This window comes from Eschrichtius robustus, chromosome 2 (genome assembly GCF_028021215.1).
Source record: "Eschrichtius robustus isolate mEscRob2 chromosome 2, mEscRob2.pri, whole genome shotgun sequence".
NCBI lineage: Eukaryota > Metazoa > Chordata > Mammalia > Artiodactyla > Eschrichtiidae > Eschrichtius > Eschrichtius robustus.
Window position 1 is genome coordinate 115,159,022 of NC_090825.1, and position 21,706 is coordinate 115,180,727.

A 21,706-nucleotide genomic window follows, 5' to 3' on the forward strand; every position below is an offset into this window, starting at 1 on the left:
TTCCTGACTCTCCTCCCTATTTCTGTTCACCATATATTCGAAGACACCAGTTGAATATCAGCCTACATCTAATAAAAACTGGACAGTAACTTTTCTTTATAAAAACAAGGCCGGGGCTTCCCTGGTGGTCCAGTGGGTAAGACTCTGTGCTCCCAACGCAGGGGGCCCGGGTTCAATCCCTAGTCGGGGAACTAGATGCCGCATGCATGCCACAACTAAGAGTTCACATGCCGCAACTAAGAGTCTGCATGCTGCAACTAAGAAGTCCCCATGCCACAACTAAAAGTCCGCATGCCACAACTAAAAGATCCATATGCCGCAATGAAGACCCAGCAGAGCCTAAATAAATAGAAAAATAAAAACAAATAAAAAATAAAAAAACAAAGCCAATTTAATCAGCCTCTGCATGTAGCACAACAGAACCAGAAGATGGGACAGCTCACTCCCAGGGCTTCTTTTGGGATGGAGTTCAAATGTCTTTTAGCCATGGTGATGAGCCTAAGACACTTAGCCCACATATTCTTTAGAACTTGGTTCTTTCAACACCATAACATGGGTGTTTTCAAAGTTTTGGATGACATGAAGGGATCCATATGGAGTACAAATACTATAGTACACAGAACCCATAGTAAAGGGCATGATAAAAAGAGGGAAAAAAGACTGACTGGGCTATTTTGGGGAAATTATCTTCCCCTGGGATGGAGGTGCTAGATGGGGAGGATGGGGTCAAGGGGAATCTTAAGTGTTCCATACTCGCAGGGAAAAGAAGGACAAGACCAGCCCTTCTGGCCTCTCCAATCACACTATGCTGAAGGAGTGGAGAGCAGCTCAGGTGACTGCCCATCCCAGATCTTCTCACAGGTTGGCTGCCTTTGGACACTCTCCTGTGGGCACTCAGACCTCAGTTTCACATTTATTACAAGTTATTCTGGGAAGGATATGGTCAAGGAGTGGAGCTGGTATTTGGACCCATCACAGGACATTTGGGCAATATGAACTCAGAGGACAAAGAAATAAAAACACTTTAAGCCTCAGTAAAAGATCTTAATCACACCACTCAAGTCAGAAGAAAGTCACATGTATTTCCTTTTCTTTGGGGCCTTAAACATGCTGATAGAAATGGACTCAACGAGAGTCAGCGGGGCCTTTTCATTACTAATTTTATGCATTTTGAAGCTGAACCTGATAATTAGAACAAAATTTTGCAATGTTACTTTTTTTTTTGTACCCGTTTACCAAGGTTTAAGCAAAACCAAGGGGCCTCAGAAAATACACGAATCTGATATACTGCCGATGGAAGCATAAGCTGGTACAACTGTTCTAAGTGTTGTGGAATTGAGGCACGTGTCTCACAAGAATTCAAAATGTGCACACACTTTAACCAAGTATTTCTTATTCTAGGGAGCTAAGGAAATAATCAGGAATGTAAGTAAAGACTAAGTTGCAAGGATGCCCATTTTAGCATTATTTATAATAGCAAAATATTAGAAAGAACTATAATTTCCAGCCAGTAAGGAAATGGATTTTCAATTCAGATACATATGATGGAATCTTATGAGGCCATTAAAATAATGATGTAGATGTGATTTCATTGCCATGAAAATATATTGACAATATAGCGCTAAGTTCAATTAAGCAAATTTTCATTGAGCACCTACTGTATGTAAGATCACGCTAGGCAGCAGGGACACAGCAGTGAATTTAAAAGGTACAGTTTTTACCCTCATAAAGTTTATGACTGACCAGGCAAATCAGACAGTGAGGAAGTAATGAGATAAGTAGTAATATTAAAGAGAAGCATAAGCTATCACAAGAGTAAATGTATTACATGTATTTTTTTTGCTTGCCCACATTTTCTAATTTTTATTCTGCAATGAACATATGTGAATAGTGTTTGGATGAGTAGATGGATAGGTAGGTGGGTGGGTGGGTGGATGGATGGGCAGACAGAGATGATGGATGAATGGATGGATGGATGGAAGGAAGGAAGGAAGAATGAATGGTAACCAGATTCAATGGAAAGCTTGGGCTGGGCAACACATTAGACTGCTTTCTTCTCTTGATTCCCTCTTCCCTTCAATCACTAGAATCCAAGACCTGATCCAGAAGCACCTTTTCTCTCCCTTTTTAAAATCACCTTGTTTTGCTTAGGCACTTCCACTACCCCCAGAGTCAAGTTCATTAGCAAAAAGTGGAGCCAACAGTACAATTTATTGTAATTCCAAATAGACTCCTCTCTCAACTCTGGACTTTCCAAACCACACAAACAGAGAAGAATGACTGGCAGAGCTATTTACTGAAGTTGCAGCTAAATAACTACTGTAGACAAGATAAATTATTTTAAAAGAAAGAGAGATGGATGAAGGACAAGGACAAAAAAAGAAATAAAAACCTTACTATTAGAGTCTGAGGCTACTCCAAAGAGAATGTGGCTCAAAATTTCCAGGTAGTGCAATTAGCTGGTTTTCCAGGCTGCACTGTGGAATTCCTGGCCCAAGGCTCAAAGTGAGGTAAGTGTGGCTTGGTCCACTTAGCAAAAGCACTGCTCCAAGTTGAGGCCAGGTCCTTCACATGATGAGCCAAGGCAGACATACATGTGAGGAACTCTCCAAACGCAAGTGCTAAGTACTTCCCGCCCCACCAAGAACCACTCCTGCCCAGCACAGGCTGTGTACTATATTAGGAAAAGGGCAAGAGCCTATTCAGCAAAGATGTGCCTGCACTCACCCATCCTTAGCAACCCCACATTCATTCATTCAGCCTTCACTTATTCACTCTCCTAAACATCAGGCCCTGGGGTGGGCGCTAAGGATTCAACAGTGACAAGACATAAGACATAATCCGCAAGCACCCAAAGCTCACAATCAAGGGTGGGAGACATTTTGTTCATTAAAACAATATTTTAGTCCTATTATGTATCAGGTACTCAGGGTACAGAAACAAACAAATCTAACAAGATCCCTGTCTTCATGGAACTGATACTCCAGTAAGGAGACACAGGTAAAAAATGTACAAACAACCAACCAACGTGATTTTCAGACAGTGATAAATGTTATGAAAAAAATAGAGTCAAGTTATGGAATAGGAAGAGACCTAGTGGGGAACTATGGCTCGGGTGGTCAGAGAGGAGGCAACATTTGATATGTAAACTACAGGGTGAGAAGCAGCAGGTACATGAGACCCCAGAGCATGACCACCGCAAACACCAGGAAACAGATGAGAGTGCAGAGTGATAGTGACCACAATCAGAGGAAGCACAGGGTACAGATGAGTGTGTGGAAGAGACACCTGACATCATCCAGCTGGCTTTCAGTCAGCAGTGATGGATACAGCACTGCCTGCACCTGGCTCAGGGGAGGTGCTGCGAGATACTGCAGACAAGAAGCTCAGCCCATGGGTTTCAGGGAATTCAGTCTCAGAAATAATACATGTGCAATAGTTGGACAAGGCTATTTGGCATGTCCAGGAAACAGGGACTCCCTGGAAAGTTGGCAAAGGTACTGAAACTGAATGCAGATGGTGAATATACCTCTGTCTTACTCTCCCCACCCCAAGCCCCACGATCACTTCTGCCAACTCTACCGCATTCCTATAAAGGCTAGAGGAGACTCAAGGTCCCTGCCTGGAAAGAACAGCTAAGGAATAATAAGATGTGGGCCGGCTAGGCCAGCCAGCCCTGGGCCAGGCATCCAGAAGCCAAGTTCCACTCATTCACCGTGTGACCTCAGGCAAGTCCCTTCCTTTCTCTCAGCCTCAGGGCCCCCCATCTGCAAAATGACAGCTCAGAAGCCTGGGGATGAAGCCAAGAGTCTACACTTCTAACAGGCTCCCTGACGTGATTATGATGCATGACAAAGTCTGAGAATTCATGGACTATATGATTCTACATTTTTTCCTCAGAGTTAACTGCAATAGGGACTGCATGCTTGACTGGCCTGGCTGAGGGCCTGTCATGGTGCTTTGCATCTCCATGGTGCAAAGCAAAGAATCTGGCACACAGGAGCTCCTCAGGGTGGGCGTCACAGCCTTCTTTCCTCCCCCCTCTCATGCCACCACCCTCAATATTCTCCCAGTGGGGCTGCAGCCCCACAACCATGGGTTATTGTTTGCCCCTCACCATACCTGTGAACATCGCACAGAAGTAGGGGCTGCAGGCTGCCAGGACCACACGGTGGGCTTCTATCTCAACATCTTCTGCCACAATCACCACGTCACACAATAGCTGTTTGCTGCAAGACACCAGTGGGAGAAAGGATGGGTCACAGCACCAACTCCCACCCCCAGCCACACAAGGGTATTTTTTCTCCCCCACCCTCCACATTCCATAATATCACCACCCACAGCTGTCATACAGACCTACCATATCTTAAGTTAGGCAGGGAGATGGACTCCTTAACTTTTCCAAGTGCCTAATAAACCCCACATTCATGCTTTCCTAAGGCACTCAACTCTGTAGAGATCTAACTACTATGTAGCTGCAAATTCAGGGCTCCTTCATTTGTCTTCACATCTCTGCTCCACAACTCTACCAGCTATGACTGAGACAGGGGGATAGCAGCTCAAGGAGCAGTGGGAAAAGCTTTGGGCTGTTAGTTGAGTAACTGAATGAATGCCAAGGAGCATGAGCACACCACTGAGGTGTGCCACCAGCTAGAACAGGTACTAACTCTTCCCCAAGGAATCCACTGCCTGTGAAACACTGGTAAGAGGCCAGCCAGATCTGGAGGACTCAAGTATATTTCTTCCCACCCAGGTTTAACACTAACATCAAAAAGACTCTGCCGGTACACACAGCGCTCCCTAAAGACCCTGGGCAAACTCCAATTACTGCAATTATTAAGAAAACTATAACTACATTTTTACTTGTTTGTCACCCCCATACACAATGAACTTTAAAAAGGACTTGTTTACTGTTATTTCCTAGACACCCGGTTGCATGTATAGCACACAGTAGGCCCTAAACTTCTACTAAATAAATGAATAAAGGAATGAAATTTTAAATAGGATCAATCCACACTCAGAGACAGAATGAATATTTGACTACTTTGAAGACTGAAGGGGTACCACAAGCCCTATCAATCCAAGAATTTTTCCTCTACCAGCCTTTCAAGTTCTTATCATGGTTATTATCAATACAATAGTCAACATTTTTTGAGTTACATGTGCCAGGCACTGTTCTAAGCACTTTTTAAAATACATATTATTTCATTTAATCCTCTCTACAACCCTATGAAGTATGACTACTGTTATGTCCCATATTACTAAAAAAGGAAACTGAGGCCCAGAGAAGCTAAGTAACTTTCCCAAGGGCATACAGAAAGGGAGCAGTGGATTCAGGATTTGAATATAAGCAGCTGAACCCAAGAACCCATGCTCCTAACTTCTATAGTATCTTGGTCACCACTAGTCCCTGCTTTAGACTGAAGCACTAGAAGTGGGAGGGAAGACAGGGAGGATAAACACATTTCAACTATGATCCACTGGTAGTGGTTACTTAGCACACTCTACTGGATTGAGAAGTCTGAGGTCATGACTGGGTTCCACGTGACAGTGATGAGATAAATATAATGAGTACGTCATGGTTAATAGATGGAAGAGAAGCTACATATTTGCCCTCCCTGGTATAGCATATTAAACCATTGCCAACTATTCAGACATTAGTCCAGGTTCACTTCTCAGAGAAATAGAGTCATAAAGCCTGAGAAGGCTAGAACCGCAAATGCCCTTAGAGATCACCCTATGTATGAAGCTCAGAGAGGTGGCCCAAAGCCACAGAAGCCTTAGTCTTGAATCTAGTTCTGACTCCAGGTACAGTACCATAATGCCTCATGATTGGTTGACACTTAGAATGGAAAAAACAGTAGCTAGGTTATCTCCAACGGGGAAAGGTGATCAGGAAAGGTTCAGCATATGGAATAAGGTACCAGTGAGGGGGCTTCTGGGAAGGGTGAGACCTCTGAGCACCAAGAGGCAAAACCTGGGGGTGGGACCTCATCCTGCAGTGAACAGCACACCCTACACACGAACTTTATCAGAACAAACCAGCTCAACTGGGAACAGAACTGGCTCTGCCCCAACAGGCTACAAGAACATGGACAAATTGACCCCATCAATTTTCTCATCTTTCTTAGCTGCCTTGGGACATATACCGTGGGGACCACATGAGATTGCAGATGCCACTTGAGAATAGGCTTGTTTAAATATGGATAAAATATATTGTAAAAATGTATTCCCAACAGTATAGACTCACCTTGGACATTTCCACTTCTATTAAAGATTTGGGGGAGAAAATAGAGTTATCACTGCTATTTAAAAGTACAAGTAATTTTTTTTGGTAACCAGTATTTTAATAAGAAAAGTGTTGACACAGATGGGTCAGAAATGCTGAGCAAATTTTCAGTGCCAGGTGATGGGCAAGCAAATGTCAAAGTGGGATATCTTACACAAACCCAGAAGAGCTGATAATTCTTGAACAAATGGGAAAGAGACAAGAAGGAATGAGGAATAAAGATGGAGAATCCAGTCAAGCAAATAAATGAGAGCAGTTCTGATAGGTGGGAAGTGTATCTCAAGGCCAGAGAAACTCTAACCTGGGAGACTGACCAAGAAAAACTTGCCACAAAGTCAAGGTAGGCTTTCCCAGGTGGTGGGAAAGCCTGTCTACACACTGGAGACACCTCAGTCTCCACTATGCAGGGAGAAGGGAAGAGGCAGCTCTACAAGCACTGCATGGCTCACAAGCACTTCTAATTCCAATTACCAGAGATCCTGTGAGATCCTTTTTTCTGAAGTATCATACACTACTCCAAAGGACAGTCTTGAGGAGAGAAAAGTAGGGCTGTACACACTGTGATTTGTAGGAAACAGAGTAGAGCTGTTAGGAAGGAGCTCAGGCCCTGGAATCAAACTGACCAGGGTTCATGTCCCCTGAGTATCATAGAATTGACATGTGTTGTAAACAACATAATGAATAGCACTAATAGTAAACATTCAGTAAATATTTATTTCTTTTTTTCCTTTTTTCCACAAAATACTTCAATCAAGATTAGAGTAAGTTTTGGACATGGTAAATTTGAGCTGCCTTTTGGACATCTAAGTGGGGCTGTCAAGTAGGCAAGTGGATACTAGGGTCTGGAGTTCAGAGGTGGGAAATGGTTAAGAAGTTGGGGGAAAGGGGAAGAGCCAACAAAAGAGATGAGAAAACAGCCAGTGGGATAGGAGGAAAACCAAAAGAGTGTGGTGTCCAAGAAGCCAAGTAAAGAGAGGGCTACAAAAAGGAAGGAATGATCAATTGTACTAAATACTGCTGATAAGTAAGATAACATTAGGGTGGCTAGCCAGGGCAATTAGGCAAGGAAATGAAATAAAAGGCATCCAAGTTGGAAAGAAAGAAATAAAACTATCTCTATTCACAAATGACATGATCTTGTACATATAAAATCCCAAGGAATCCACTAAAAAACTACTAAAATAAATAAATGAGTATAAGGAGGTTGCAGAATACAAGATCAATATACAAAAATCAACTGTGTTTCTGTACACTTGCAGTGAACAATCCAAAAATGATATTTTTAAAATTCCATTTACAATAGCATCAAAAAGAATAAAATACTTTAGGAATAAATTTAACAAAAAAATTCAAAACCTATACCCTAAAACTATAAAACACAATTGAAGAAAATTAAAGAAGACTTAAATAAGTGGAAAGATCTCCAGTGTTCATGAATTGGAAGATTAATACTGTTAAGATGGCAATTCTCCCCCAAAATGTTCTACAGATCCAATACAATTTCTATCAAACTCCCAGCTGGCTTCTTTGCAGAAAGTGACAAGCTGAGCCTAAAATTCAAATGTAAATGCAAGGGACCTAGAATGGCCAAAACAATCTTGAAAAAGAACAGAGTTGAAGAACTCAGGTTTTCCAATTTCAAAACACTACAAAGCTAAAGACAGTGCAGTAATAGCACAAGGATAGATACATAGATCAACAGAATAGAATTGAGAGTTTAAAATAAACCCTCACATTCACAGTTAATTGATTTCTGAAAAGGATGCTAAGACCATTCAATTGGGAGAGAATAATCTTTTCAACAAATGCTGCTAGGATAACTGGATATCCACATGCAAAAGAATGAAGTTGGACCCCTACCTCACACCATACACAAAAATTAACTCAAAATGGATCAAAGACCTAAATGTAAGAGCTAAAACTATAAAACTCTTAGAAGAGACATTGGGGTAAATCTTCATGACTTTGGATTAGGCAGTGGTTTGTTAGATAGGACACCAAAAGCACAAACAAACAAAAAAAAGATACATTAGACATCAAAGTTTACAACTTTTGTGCTTCAGGACATCAGGAAAATGAGAAGAAAACCTACATAATGAAAGAAAAACTTTGTAAATCATATGTCTGATAAGAGGCTTGTATCTAGAATACATAAAGAACTTGAAACTTTACAACTCAATAATAAGTAGACATATAACCCAATTTAAAATAGGCAAAGTATCTTAATAGACATTCTCCAAATAAGATACAGAAATGGCCAATGATCACATGAAAAGGTGCTCAACATCATTAGTCATCAGAGAATTGTAAATCAAAACCACAATGAGATAACTCCTCACACATACTAGGATGGTTATAATCAAAAACACAGAAAATAACAAGTGTTGATGAGGATATGGAGAAATTGGAACCTTCATACACTGCTGATAGAAATGTAAAGTGGTACAGCTGCTGTGGAAAACAGTCTGACAGTTCCTCAAAAGGTTAAACACAGAGCTGTTATTTGACCCAGGAATCCCACTCCCAAGAGAAATAAAACATACATCCACACAAAAACTTGTACCTGAATGTTCACAGCAGCATTACTCATAATATCCAAATGGCCTCAAATCTGTATATCCATACAATGAAATATTATTCAGCAATAAAAAGGAATGAAATACTGAGACATGCTACAGCATGAATGAACCTTGAAAACATTATGCTAAGTAAAAAATGTTAGTCACAAAAGATACATTATATGATTCCAAAATAGGCAAATCATAAAGACAGAAAGTAGATTAGTGGTTGTCTAGTACTGGGGGGTGAGTGAATAGGGATAACTGGGGGATTACTGCTAAAGTATACAGGGTGATGAAAATATTCTAAAACTGACTGATGGTTGCCCAATTCTGTGAATATAATAAAAGCCATTAAATTGTACACTGTAAATGGGTGAATTGTATGGTATATGAATTATATCTTGATGAAGCTGTTACCAAAAAAAGAAAAACAGCATATACATCTGCAAAAAATGAAAATTCTAAATCAAAAAGATATATGCACCCCAATGTTCATAGCAGCAGTATTCACAATAGCCAAGACATGGAAGCAACCCAAGTGTCCAGATGATTGGCTTAAGAAGATGTGATACACACACACACACACACACACACACACACACACACAATGGAATATTACCCAGCAATAAAAAAGAATGAAAAATCTCCATTTGCAGCAACATGGATGGACCTAGAGAATACTACGCTTAGTGAAATAAGTCAGACAGAGAAAGACAAATACTATATCACTTACATGTGAAATCTAAAAAATAATACAAATGAATGTATATACAAAACAGAAACAGATTCACAGACATAGAAAACAAATTTATGGTTACCAAAGGGGAGGGGGGAGGGGCAAATTAGGAGTATGGTATTAAAAGATATAAACTACTATACAGAAAAGAGATAAGCAACAAAGATTTACTGTAGAGCACAGGAAATTATACTCAATATCCCGTAATAATCTATAATGGAATATAATCTGAAAAAAAATGTATCAGTATGCTGTACACTTGAAACTAACACAATATTGTAAATCAACTATGCTTCAGTTTTAAAAAGTTATACTAAAAGCAAGAAGCAATAAAAATTTTAAAGGCTAAAAAAAGAAAAGAAAAGAAAAACAAAAAGAGGTGTGCTAAAATGGCTCGTTACTAGTAATAAAGCCATACTGGAAAACAATCTAAGAAAAAAAGATGAAGCAGAGAACTTTTTGCAGTGGAGAAATGAGAGATTCAAACTGTAAAGATAAGATAGAAGATTGTCGCTCCTTTTCAGGCCTGATGAGGGGGTGCTATTCCAACAAGGACCACGTGCCCACTTGCTGGTTGGCTGGTAAGTCAGGAGACAAAGAGCCATTAGGGCTCTACTGCCCAGAAGCAGCTGTTGGTCTGACCAGAGCAGAGCGAGGAAGTACAAAAGGAGGAAAGCTGGTTGGTTACCATGTCAGCAGCCCATTTTCTACAATGCAAGTATAAAGAATAGGAAACACGAGAATTGCGTGATTCATAAATTGCAAAGAACATGTGTGCTTGAACTAAAATAGCTTAAAATTGAGGGAGGGGAATGTGAAAATAATGCAAGAAATAACCCTAGGTCCCTGGAATATCAGGTAACATTTCATTAGCCTGAGTCCTGAATGGCAAGGTGCTTCACCCTGGCCTACATCAAAACAAAGTATGCCTCTCTCCAGCTCCCACTAAACTCACCCAAATCAATAAAGTGTCTATTCAGGCCCCCTTTCTCTCCCTGCCTCCCCCATTCCACTCTAGTTTTTTAAGTTAGCCATTTAAATACCTTAGAATTTGATATAGTCTTTGAACACCACTAGAATGCAAGCAAGATTGAGGGCAAGACTTTGTCTCACCTACTGTCATACTCCTGAAGCAAAAAATCACCATCAGGGCTTCCCTGGTGGCGCAGTGGTTGGGAATCCGCCTGCCGATGCAGGGGACACGGGTTCGTGCCCCGGTCCGGGAGGACCCCACATGCCGCGGAGCGGCTGGGCCCGTGAGCCACAACTGCTGAGCCTGCGCGTCTGGAGCCTGTGCTCCGCAACGGGAGAGGCCGCGACGGTGAGAGGCCCGTGCACCGCGATGAAGAGTGGCCCCCGCTTGCCGCAGCTGGAGAGAGCCCTCGCACAGAAACGAAGACCCAGCACAGCCAAAAATAAATAAATTAATTAATTAATTCATTAAAAAAAAAAATCACCATCAGGGGACCTCCCTGGTGGTCCAGTGGTAAAGAATCCGCCTTGCTATGCAGGGGACGTGGGGTCGATCCCTGGTCGGGGAACTAGGATCCCACATGCCACGGGGCAACTAGGCCTGCGTGTCACAACTACTGAGCTCGTGCGCCTCAGCTAGAGCCCACGTGCCACAAACTACAGAGCCCAGGTGCCCTGGAGCCTGCACGCCACAACTAGAGAAGAGAAAACCTGCACACCACAACTAGAGGGAAGCCCGCGCACCACAACCGCAACAAAAGATCCCGCGTGCCGCAACTAAGACCCGACGCAGCCAAAAATAAATTAAATAAATAAATAAAGACTTCTTTTTAAAAAAATCACCATCATAATAACAGCTAACACAGAATGTTCACTATGTTGCAAGGACTCATAAAATATCTAAGGAATAGCTATTGTTATTATTATTATGCAACATGCTGTTTAAATTAGCAATTCTACTTCTAGGAATTAATTCTATAGAAATAATTGTAAATATGCACAAGTACTTAACAACAGTAATATATGTGCTGTCACTGTTCTAAGCACTTAACTTATTAATCCTCTTAACAAGCCAGCAAGACTGGAACTATTATTAGCCTCATTTTATGGTTGACAAAAGTGAGGTTGGGGATATTAATGAACTTGCCCAGGTTCACAGCTAGTCAGCACTGGAGCCAAGATTTGAAACCAGGCTGCCTGGCTCCAGAGTCTATGCTTGTGACCACTGTGTTATACTGCTCCACACATAACCACTGCAGGTATTATTTATTTGAGGGATTGGAAAACCTAGACATCCAACAACAGGGAACTGTTTTAAAAAGAACAAAAATAGAATATCATTCATCCACTTAAAATGAAGTTGTAGAACAGTAACATAAAAAATTTGTTCAACATAATGTTAAGAATAAAAATCTGGTTGAACACGTACACTACTATATATGAGACAGATAAACAAGGACCTACTGTATATAGCACAGGGCACTCTACCTAATATTCTGTGATAACCTATATGAGAAAAGAATCTAAAAAAGAATGAATATATGTATATGTATAACTGAATCATTTTGCTGTACACCTGAAACTAACACAACATTGTAAATCAACCGTACTCCAATAAAATTAAAATATTTTTTAAAAAAATAAAAATAAAACAAAAATAAAAATCACCCATAGGAAAAAAAATCTGGTTGAGACATATATTTTAAAGAAAAAAAAGATCTCCTAAGGGTTAACAATGGTTAGCACTGTGACCTTTTGCTCACCTGTATTTTTTAAATGTTCTATAATATATTCTTTTTACAAAAAATTTACAAAATTTACAAATTTTTAAAGAAAAATTTAAAGGGTTTAAATTAAAAGAAAAACGAAAGGGAAATCCATGCCTAAACCTGAACTAAAATTTTCCCAACCAAAACATAAACAGATTGTGGTCCATTTGAAAAAATCAAAAAGAGGAAGAACAAGACTGTGATGCTTAATATTATATGTCAACTTAACCAGGCTAAGTGATGCCCAGATGATAGCTGATAAAATATTATTTGTGGGTGTGTCTGCAAAGGTTTCTCTAGAAGAGATTAGCCTTTGAACTGGTAGACTGAGAAAAGATCTCTTTCACCAGTGTAGGTGGGCATCATCCAGTCCACAGAGGGCTTGAATAGAACAAAAAGGTGGAGGAAGGGTGAATTCTCTCTTTCTCTTCTTGAGCTGTACTGGCCATCTTCTCCTGCCCTCAGACACCGAAGCTCTTGGTTCTTGGGCCTTTGGACCGCAAGACATACTCCACTGGCTCTTGTTTCTCAGGCCTTCAAATTTGGACTGAATTATACCACTGGCTTTCCTGGTTCTCCAGCTTGTAGACAGCAGATTGCGGCAATTCTCGTCCTCCACAATCATGTGAGTTAACTCCTGTAATAAATCTCCTCTTACATATCTGTGTCTATATATCTGGTTTTCCAGAGAAACAGAAGCAATACATACATATAAATAATATAATAATAATAGATATATAAATAGATATATTATTGGTTCTGTTTCTCTGAAAAACCCTGACTCATACAAAGATTATTCACTTAAATTTCAGCAAAGGACCAGTGTTTTCCAAAATAAGTTTCACAGAACACTCGGTCTACACAAAACAACAACAACCGGAGAGGATTCAAAACCATGTGGGAAACCCTCAGTTAGACAAGTTTATTGTATGACTTCTCAGAGATTTTAATATGCCTAAATATATTATGAATCTCGGGGGGTGGGTATAGCAGTTTTATATAGCATTTTTCAAACTCATTTTGTTACAGATCTCTTTTTTCCCCACAGAGCATCTTGAGGAAATGTTCCTCAGAACAGCCTTGGCAAACGCTGACTTATACAAAAGAGAAGCAGCAGGACTGTTGGAGGAGGTTAAATCCAAGTTGACGCTTTTGAGGAAAGATGCAAAAATGTGGTAACTTGCAAAAGAAGGAACAGACATTACAGGATTTTTTTTAGGTATTTAAGAAAAAGAAAAAATGCTAATAATATAAAGTGAGGGTTGGGGGAATTCTGTGTGCATATCTATTTCCTGAGCTCTACCTTTAAGCAGTTACTACAGTTGGCTAAACCAGGCAGTCTTTTTCCCCCAGTTTTATTGAGCTATAATTGACATATAACATTGTGTAAGTTTAAGGCATATAATGTGATGATTTGACATATATTGTGAAATAATTACCACAATAAGGTAATACATCTATCATCTCACATAGTTACCATTTATTTTTTGTGGTGAGAACATTTAAGATCTACTCTCTTAGCAACTTTCAAGTATGCAATACAGTACTGCTAACTATAGTCACCACATTGTACATTAGATCCCCAGAACTTATTCCTCTTAAAACTGGAGGTTTGTACCCTCTGACCAACATCTCCCATTTCCCACAACCCCCAGTCCCTGACAACCACTAACCTATTCTTTTTCTGTGAGTTTGGCTTTTTTAGATTTCACATATAAATGAGATCATACAGTCTTTGTCTTTCTCTGTCTGACTTACTTCACTGAATACAGTGCCCTCGAGGTTCATCCATGTTGTTGCAAATGACAGGGTTTCCTCTTTTTTATGGCTGAATAATATTCCATTGTGTATATATACCACATCTTCTTTATCCGTTCATCCACTGACCAACACTTAGGTTGTGTTCATGTCTTGGCTACTGTGAATAATGCTGCAATGAACATGGGAGTGCAAATATCTCTTCGAGATAGTGATTTCATTTCCTTCAGATATATGCCCAGAAGTGTGATTGCTACATTGCATAGCAGATCAATTTCTTTTTTTCATTTATTTAATTTTTGGCTGCATTGGGTCTTCGCTGCTGCATGCGGGTTTTCTCTAGTTGCTTAGAGCGGGGGCTACTCTTTGTTGCGGTGTGCAGGCTTCTCACTGAGGTGGCTTCTCTTGTTGCGGAGCACGGGCTCTAGGCGCACAGGCTTCAGTAGTTGTGGCACATGGGCTTCAGTAGTTGTGGCTCACGGGCTCTAGAGTGCAGGCTCAGTAGTTGTGGTGCATGGGCTCAGTTGCTCCGCAGCATGTGGGATCTTCCCGGACCAGGGATCGAACCCATGTCCCCTGCAGTGGCAGGCAGATTCTTAACCACTGCACCACCAGGGAAGCCCACAGATCAATTTTTAATTTTTTGAGGAACCTCCATATTGTTTTCCATAGTGGCTGTACCAATTTACATTCCTACCAATAGCGCACAAGGGTTCCCTTTTCTCCACGGCCTCACAAGCACTTGTTATCTCTTGTGTGTTTTTATTTGTTTGTCTGTTTTTGTTTGTTTGTTTGATAATAGCCATTCTAACAGGTGTGAGGTGATACCTCATTGTGATTTTGATTTGAATTTCCCTGATGATTAGTGATGTTGATCCCCTTTCCACGCACTTGTTGGCCATTTGGGTATCTTCTTTGCAAAAATGTTTATTCAGGTCCTTTGCCCATTTTTAATCATTTTTTTCTACTGAGTTCCAAGCATTCCTTATGTGTTTTGGATATTAACCCTTCATAAGATTTATGGTTTGCCAGTATTTTCTCCCTTTCATAGGTTGCCTTTTCATTTTGTTGATGATTTCCTTTGCTGTGAAGGAGCTTTTCAGTTTGATGAAGTCTCACTTGTTTCTTTTTTTCCCCTGTTTTCTTCCAGGTGTTTTATGGTTTCAGGTCTTAACATTTAGGTCTTTAATCCATTTTGAGTTAATTTTTGTAAGTGGTGTAAGATAGGAGTCCAATGTCATTCTTTCACATGTGGATGTCCAGTTATCCTAACACCATTTGATGAAAGACTATCCTTTCCCCATTAAGTATTCTTGGTTCCTCTGTAAATAGTAGTTGACCATATACATGTGGGTTTATTTCTGGGCTCTCAATTCTGTTCCACTGGTCTATATGTCTATACCATACTGTTCTGATTACCATAGTTTTGTCATATACAGTTGACCCCTGAACAACATGGGGGTTAGGGGAGCAAACTCCTCCTTCCCCATGCAGTCGAAAATCCACGTATAACTTTTCCATATCCACAATTCCACATCCAGGATTCAACCAACCACAGATAGTGTAGTACAAGGGCAGTTAATGACAAAAATCCAGGTAAGTGGACCCTTGCAGTTCAAACCCATGTTGTTCAAGGGCCAACTGTAGTTTGAAATCAGAGAGTGTGATGTCTCCAAACTTTGCTCTTCTTTTACAAGATTGCTTTGGCTATTTAGGGTCTTTTGTGGTTCCATACAAATTTTAGGATTGTTTTTTCTATTTCTGTGGAAAATGTCATTGGAATTTTGATAGGATTGAACTGAATCTATAGATGGCTTTGGAGAGTATGGACATTTTAACAATATTAATTCTCTCAATCCACGAGTATGGGATATCTTTCCATTTATCTGTGTCTCTTCTTCAATCTCTTTCATCAATGTCTTACGGTTTTCAGTGTACAGATCTTTCACCTTCTTGGTTAAACTTATTCCTAATATTTTATTGCTTTGACACTATTGTAAATGAGATTGTTTTATTTCTTTTTCAGATAGTTTGTTATTGTATAGAAATGAAACTGACTTTTGTATGTTGATTTTGTATCCTGCAACTTTACCAAATTTGTTTTTAAGTTCTAACAGTTTTTTGGTGGAGTCTTTTAGGGTTTTTTATATATAGGATCATGTTATCTGCAAACAGAGATGATTTTACTTCTTCTTTCTAATTTGGATGCCTTTTATTTCTTTTTCTTGCCTAACTGCTCTGGCTAGAACTTCCAGTACTATGTTCAAAAAGAAGGGTGAAAGTGGGCACCCTTTTCTTTTTCCTGACCTCAGAGAAAAAGCTTTCAAACTTTCACCATTATGATATTAGCTGTGGGTTTGTCATACAGGGCTTTTAACATGTTGAGGTATGATCCTTCTATACCCAATTTGTTGGGAGTCTTTTATTATGAAAGGATGTTGAATTTTGTCAAACAGCTTTTCTGCATCTATTGAAAGGATCTTATGATTTTTATCCTTCATTCTATGAATGTGGTGTATCACATTTATTGATTTCATTATCTTGAACCACCCTTGCATCCCAGAGATAAATCTCACTTGATCATGGTATACGACCCTTTTATCAGATCATATTTTACCAGATCATACATATACTGTTTGCTAGAATTTTGTTGAGAATTTTTGCATCAATATTTATCAGGGATATTGGCCTACAGTTTTCTTTTCTTGTAGTGTCCTTAGCTGGCTTTGGTATCAGGGTAATGCTGGTAATGAGTTTGGGAGTATTCCCTCCTCCTCAAGTTTTGGGAAGAGTATGAGAAGGACTAGTGTTAATTATTCTTTGAAAGTTTGGTAGAATTCACCAGTGAAACCATCTGGTCATGCTTTTCTTTGTTGAGAGATTTTTGATTACCAATTCAATCTCCTTAATCATTACTGGTTTGTTCAGATTTTCTACTTCTTGATTCAGCCTTCATAGTTTATATGCTTCAAGGAATTTATCCATTTCTTCTAGGTTATCCAATTTGTTGGTATATAATTCTTCATAGTGGCCTCTTGTAATGATTTGTATTTCTGTGATAACATTTGTAACGTCTCCTCTTTCATTTATAATTGTGAGTCCTCTCTCTTTTTATCTTGGTTAGCTTAGCTAAAGATTTGTCAATTTTGTTTATCTTTTCAAAGAAACAGCTCTTAGTTTCATTGATTTTTTTCCTATTGTCTTTCTAGTCTCTATTTCATTTTACCTAATCTTTATTATTTCTTTCCTTCTGCTAAATTTGAGCTTAGATTGAACTTCTTTTTCTAATTCCTCGAGGTGTAAAGTTAGGTTGTTTATTTGGAGACCTGAAGTCTTAAATCAGACAAAGGACACAAGCCATACTCAAGGGAACTAAATGAGGAACTTCAACAGTGTCTAGGGAACACAACACAAACTCTTTAGTGACAAAAGAGAATTAGGATTGAACGTTAGCACTGCCCACTGCCTAAAACAACTATGGATGGAGCTTCTAGGAAATCTGGCAGGAAGCCTAATAAAAATTGATCAGTAGGGCTTCCCTGGTGACGCAGTGGTTAAGAATCCGCCTGCCAATGCAGGGGACATGGGTTCAAGCCCTGGTCCGGGAAGATCCCACATGCCACAGAGCAACAAAGCCCGTGCACCACAACTACTGAGCCTGCGCTCTAGAGCCCGTGCTCCGCAACAAGAGAAGCCACCGCAAGGAGAAGCCCGTGCACCACAACGAAGAGCAGCCCCCGCTCGCCGCAACTAGAGAAAGCCCATGCACAGCAATGAAGGCCCAACGCAGCCAAAAATAAAATAAATAAATTTTAAAAATTTTGATCAGTAGGGCCTAAGACAAATCTAATTTAACTTGGTTTTTAATGCCAAAGACTAGGCCTTGCAGAAAGGAGAAATGAGTAAATGAATATAGAATTTTTTTTTTTTAATATAGAATTTTTGTTTACAAGTAGTTTAAGCCCCTACCCAAAAAACACATCTTCAGCTATATGTGCTTTTGCTCATGCCATTTTCTCTGGCTGGAAGACTTTCCCCTAACCTTACCACTTTTCATTTCTCTAACTCTTACTTGTTCTTCAGAATTTAGCTCAAGCATCTTCCCCTTTAGGAAGTGTTCTCCAAAGTTGCGGTTTGACATGCTTGCTTTCACGACACCCTTTAAGAAACTAACAATTATTGCATACCTACCACCTGGCAGGCACCTAATGCAGTTTTCCTTCATAACACCTATTTGTACTGTAGAAAGACCATTTTCATTGACTTATCATCATTTTTTACCTTGCACCCTCACCCACCCACGCATCCCAGAGCCTAGCCAGTATGTCTGGGCATCTTTGGTGGCTAACTCAAAGCTCCTATGAAGTACGAGGCGCTAGAGATTAAAATGATTCAGAAGTTGCCCCTGCCCTCAGGGAACACATGAACTACAAAGAGGGTATAGGGCTTCCCTGGTGGCGCAGTGGTTAAGAATCCGCCTGCCAATGCAGGGGACATGGGTTCGAACCCTGGTCTGGGAAGATCCCACATGCCGCGGAGCGGCTAGGCCCGTGAGCCACAACTACTGAGCCTGCGCGTCTGGAGCTTGTGCTCCGCAACAAGAGAGGCCACGATAGTGAGAGGCCCGCGCACCGCGATGAAGAGTGGCCCCCGCTTGCCACAACTGGAGAAAGCCCTCGCACAGAAATGAAGACCCAACACAGCCATAAATAAATAAATAAATTAAAAAAAAAAAAAAAGAGGGTATAAACAGTTACAACTCACAATAGGATGAAATATGTGGTAAATAATGGCATGGGCACAACAGAAACATGAAAAGATGCTCAATATCACTAATTATTAGAGAAATGCAAATCAAAACTATAATGAGGCATCACCTCACACCAGTCGGAATGGCCATCATCAAAAAATCTACAAATAATAAATGCTGGAGAGGGTGTGGAGAAAAGGGAACCCTCCTACACTGTTGGTGGGAATGTAAATTGGTACAGCCACTATGGAGAACAGTATGAAATTTCCTTAAAAAAATAGAAATAGAGCTACCATATGATCCAGCAATCCCACTCCTGGGCATATATCTGGAAAAGATGAAAACTCTAGTTCAAAAAGATACATGCACCCCAATGTTCACAGCAGCACTATTTACAATAGCCAAGATATGGAAGCAACCTAAATGTCCATTGACAGATGAAGGGGTAAAGAAGATATGGTATATATATACCATATATATATATATATATATATGATATAGATATAGACAGATATATATACACCATCATTTTTTACATATATATATATATATATATATATATATATATATAAATGGAATACTACTCAACCATAAAAAATAATGAAATAATGCCATTTGCAGCAACAGGGATGGACCTAGAGATTATCATACTAAGTGAAGTAAGTCAGACAGAGAAAGCTAAATATCACATGATATCACTTATATGTGGAATCTAAACTAATGATCCACATGAACTTATTTACAAACGAGAAATAGACTCACAGACATAGAAAACAAACTTATGTTTACCAAAGAGCAAAGGGTGGGGGAGAGACAAATTAGGAGTTTGGGATTAACAGATACACACTACTATATATAAAACAGATAAACAAGATTTACTGTATAGCACATGGAACTATATTCAATATCTTGTAATAATCTATAATGGAAAAGAATCTGAAAAAGAATATATATATATAACTGAATCACTTTGCTGTACACCTGAAACTATCACAACATTGTAAATCAACTGTATTTCAATAAAAAGATAACAAATAATGCCATGGGCGAAGGAAGCTTCTGAGCTCTCTGATAAAGAAGAGGTTGTATGCACAGCCTTCGTACAGAAAAACACGTTCAGTGCCCTGAACCTGTCGTCCCTCAACAAAGCTCAGCAAACATGCACATTGACCTTACAAATAGCCTGCGCACCCCTCACTGTTTAGCTCAGTGAGGATGAGTGCTTCTGCATTTCATTTCTTTCTTTATAGAGTTAAACTGCATTTTAGAAGCTAGGTATTCTTCCATTCATGTGGTTGTCTTGACAAAGACAAAAGTTCAGACCAAAGCATGAGAGAGGGAGGCCCAAAGAAAATGCCTGGCATCCACAATCTTTAATCTGCAATTGTGTGTAGGTGTTGCAATCATTCTATTACTGGTCTTCATGCAGCTGGTTCAGTTGGAAATCAAGTTTATGAACAGAACTGCTGTAACCATAATGGATTTTTGTCCCCAGTGATTAAGCACTGAAACAATAGGTGTTAAATAAATACAAAGGAAAGAGAGAGATTTGAGGAAGCCATTCTGTCTCTATCAGAGTTTGAAAGGGAAAGCCAACTGACGAGTGTGGGTGAGGAAGAGTCAGACTTCACTGGTTGGTGGTGTTCTGACCTTTGTTCTCAGTCCCTGATGACGCTCACCCAGCAAGTTCCTTCCAAAAGGGCATGAGCAAAATAGGAAAAGTACCTCCGCAGTTCATTCATAACCTTGAACGCCTTCCCCATGTGGGCAGGGTTGACAGTGATCGTCCTCTGGTTCTTTTCGTCATCCCCAGCCTGTATTGGGGGCTGGGAGCTCAGCTTGATGCTGTGAACAGGAAGGGAGTGGGAAGGGAAAGAGAGGATCACATGTTGGTAAACTCGTTCATCCAACTGCCACAAACCCATGCATTTGCCCACCCACCAGGGGCATCTCTGTCAGCCTGTTCTCTTCACCACAGACCCAGCAGGGAAGGAAATCACTGGGTCAGGAATTTCTTCAGGATCTTCCAGTGCAAAATGCACCCCTCAGAAAATGCACCCCTCAGATCCGAGCTCAGCTTCTTCCATCAAGAACAGGTGTAACTTTGTGGGAGGTCCTTATCCTCCATCTCTCCATCCCTAAAAGGGTAGGGGGTGAGGGGAGATTAAGCACTATACCACTCACTTCACAGGGATGTTGGTTCATTCAACAAACATTTAAAGGAGTTTACTATGTGCCAAGCACTGTATTTAAATTCCAGAGAAACACAACAATAAGGAAATCACAGACCTTGCTTTCACAAAGCTTAGAGTTCAGTGACAGAGAAAGCCAAGTAAACATTTCTCAGAAGCACAAAGGATAGGCAACTATCCCAGTGCTGGCAGGTTGAGGAAAAACTTGCTAGAAGCTGAGGAAAAACAGAAGTCTTAAGGAAGAGCAGAAATTAGCCAGGTAAAAAGGAAGATGGGAAACAGCAGAGGAAACAGTATGAACAAAGACCCAGAGAAAAGGAGTCAAGTATGTTCAAAGCACTGGAAGTTCAGTAAAACTAAAGGAGAGTATCAAGAGAAAAGGCTAGAAGACTGAGCAGTCTTTTAAGTGTCATAAACAAAGCTAAGGAGTTTGGATTTCATTCTAAAACAATGAGAAGCCATCAGAGTTTTAAGCAAAGAAGTGGAGCAGGAAGTAGGTGAACACATTTGTGCTTTAGAAGGATCACATTGGCTACAGCATGGAGAACAGCAGCACAAGAGTGAAAGCTTTGGCAAAACCATAATCCCATAGAAAGACAAGGGATTGTAATGGTTATAAAAAGACTACCTATGTGGGCTAAATGAGCAGGTGGTGACTAGCAAGAGCCACCCATAATCT

At 40.1% G+C, this 21,706-nt stretch overlaps 1 protein-coding gene across 1 annotated transcript in view; it reads right to left on the reverse strand.

Annotated features, from left to right (window-relative positions):
* Positions 1–21,706, reverse strand: part of KLHL3 (kelch like family member 3) — a 111,188-nt gene that overhangs the window by 78,871 nt on the left and 10,611 nt on the right. The window contains exons 2-3 of the mRNA XM_068534470.1: positions 20,561–20,680; positions 4,123–4,229 (exon numbers count right to left, since the gene is read on the reverse strand). Coding sequence (XP_068390571.1) covers positions 4,123–4,229; positions 20,561–20,680 — 227 coding nt within the window. The remainder of the gene's footprint in view (positions 1–4,122; positions 4,230–20,560; positions 20,681–21,706) is intronic.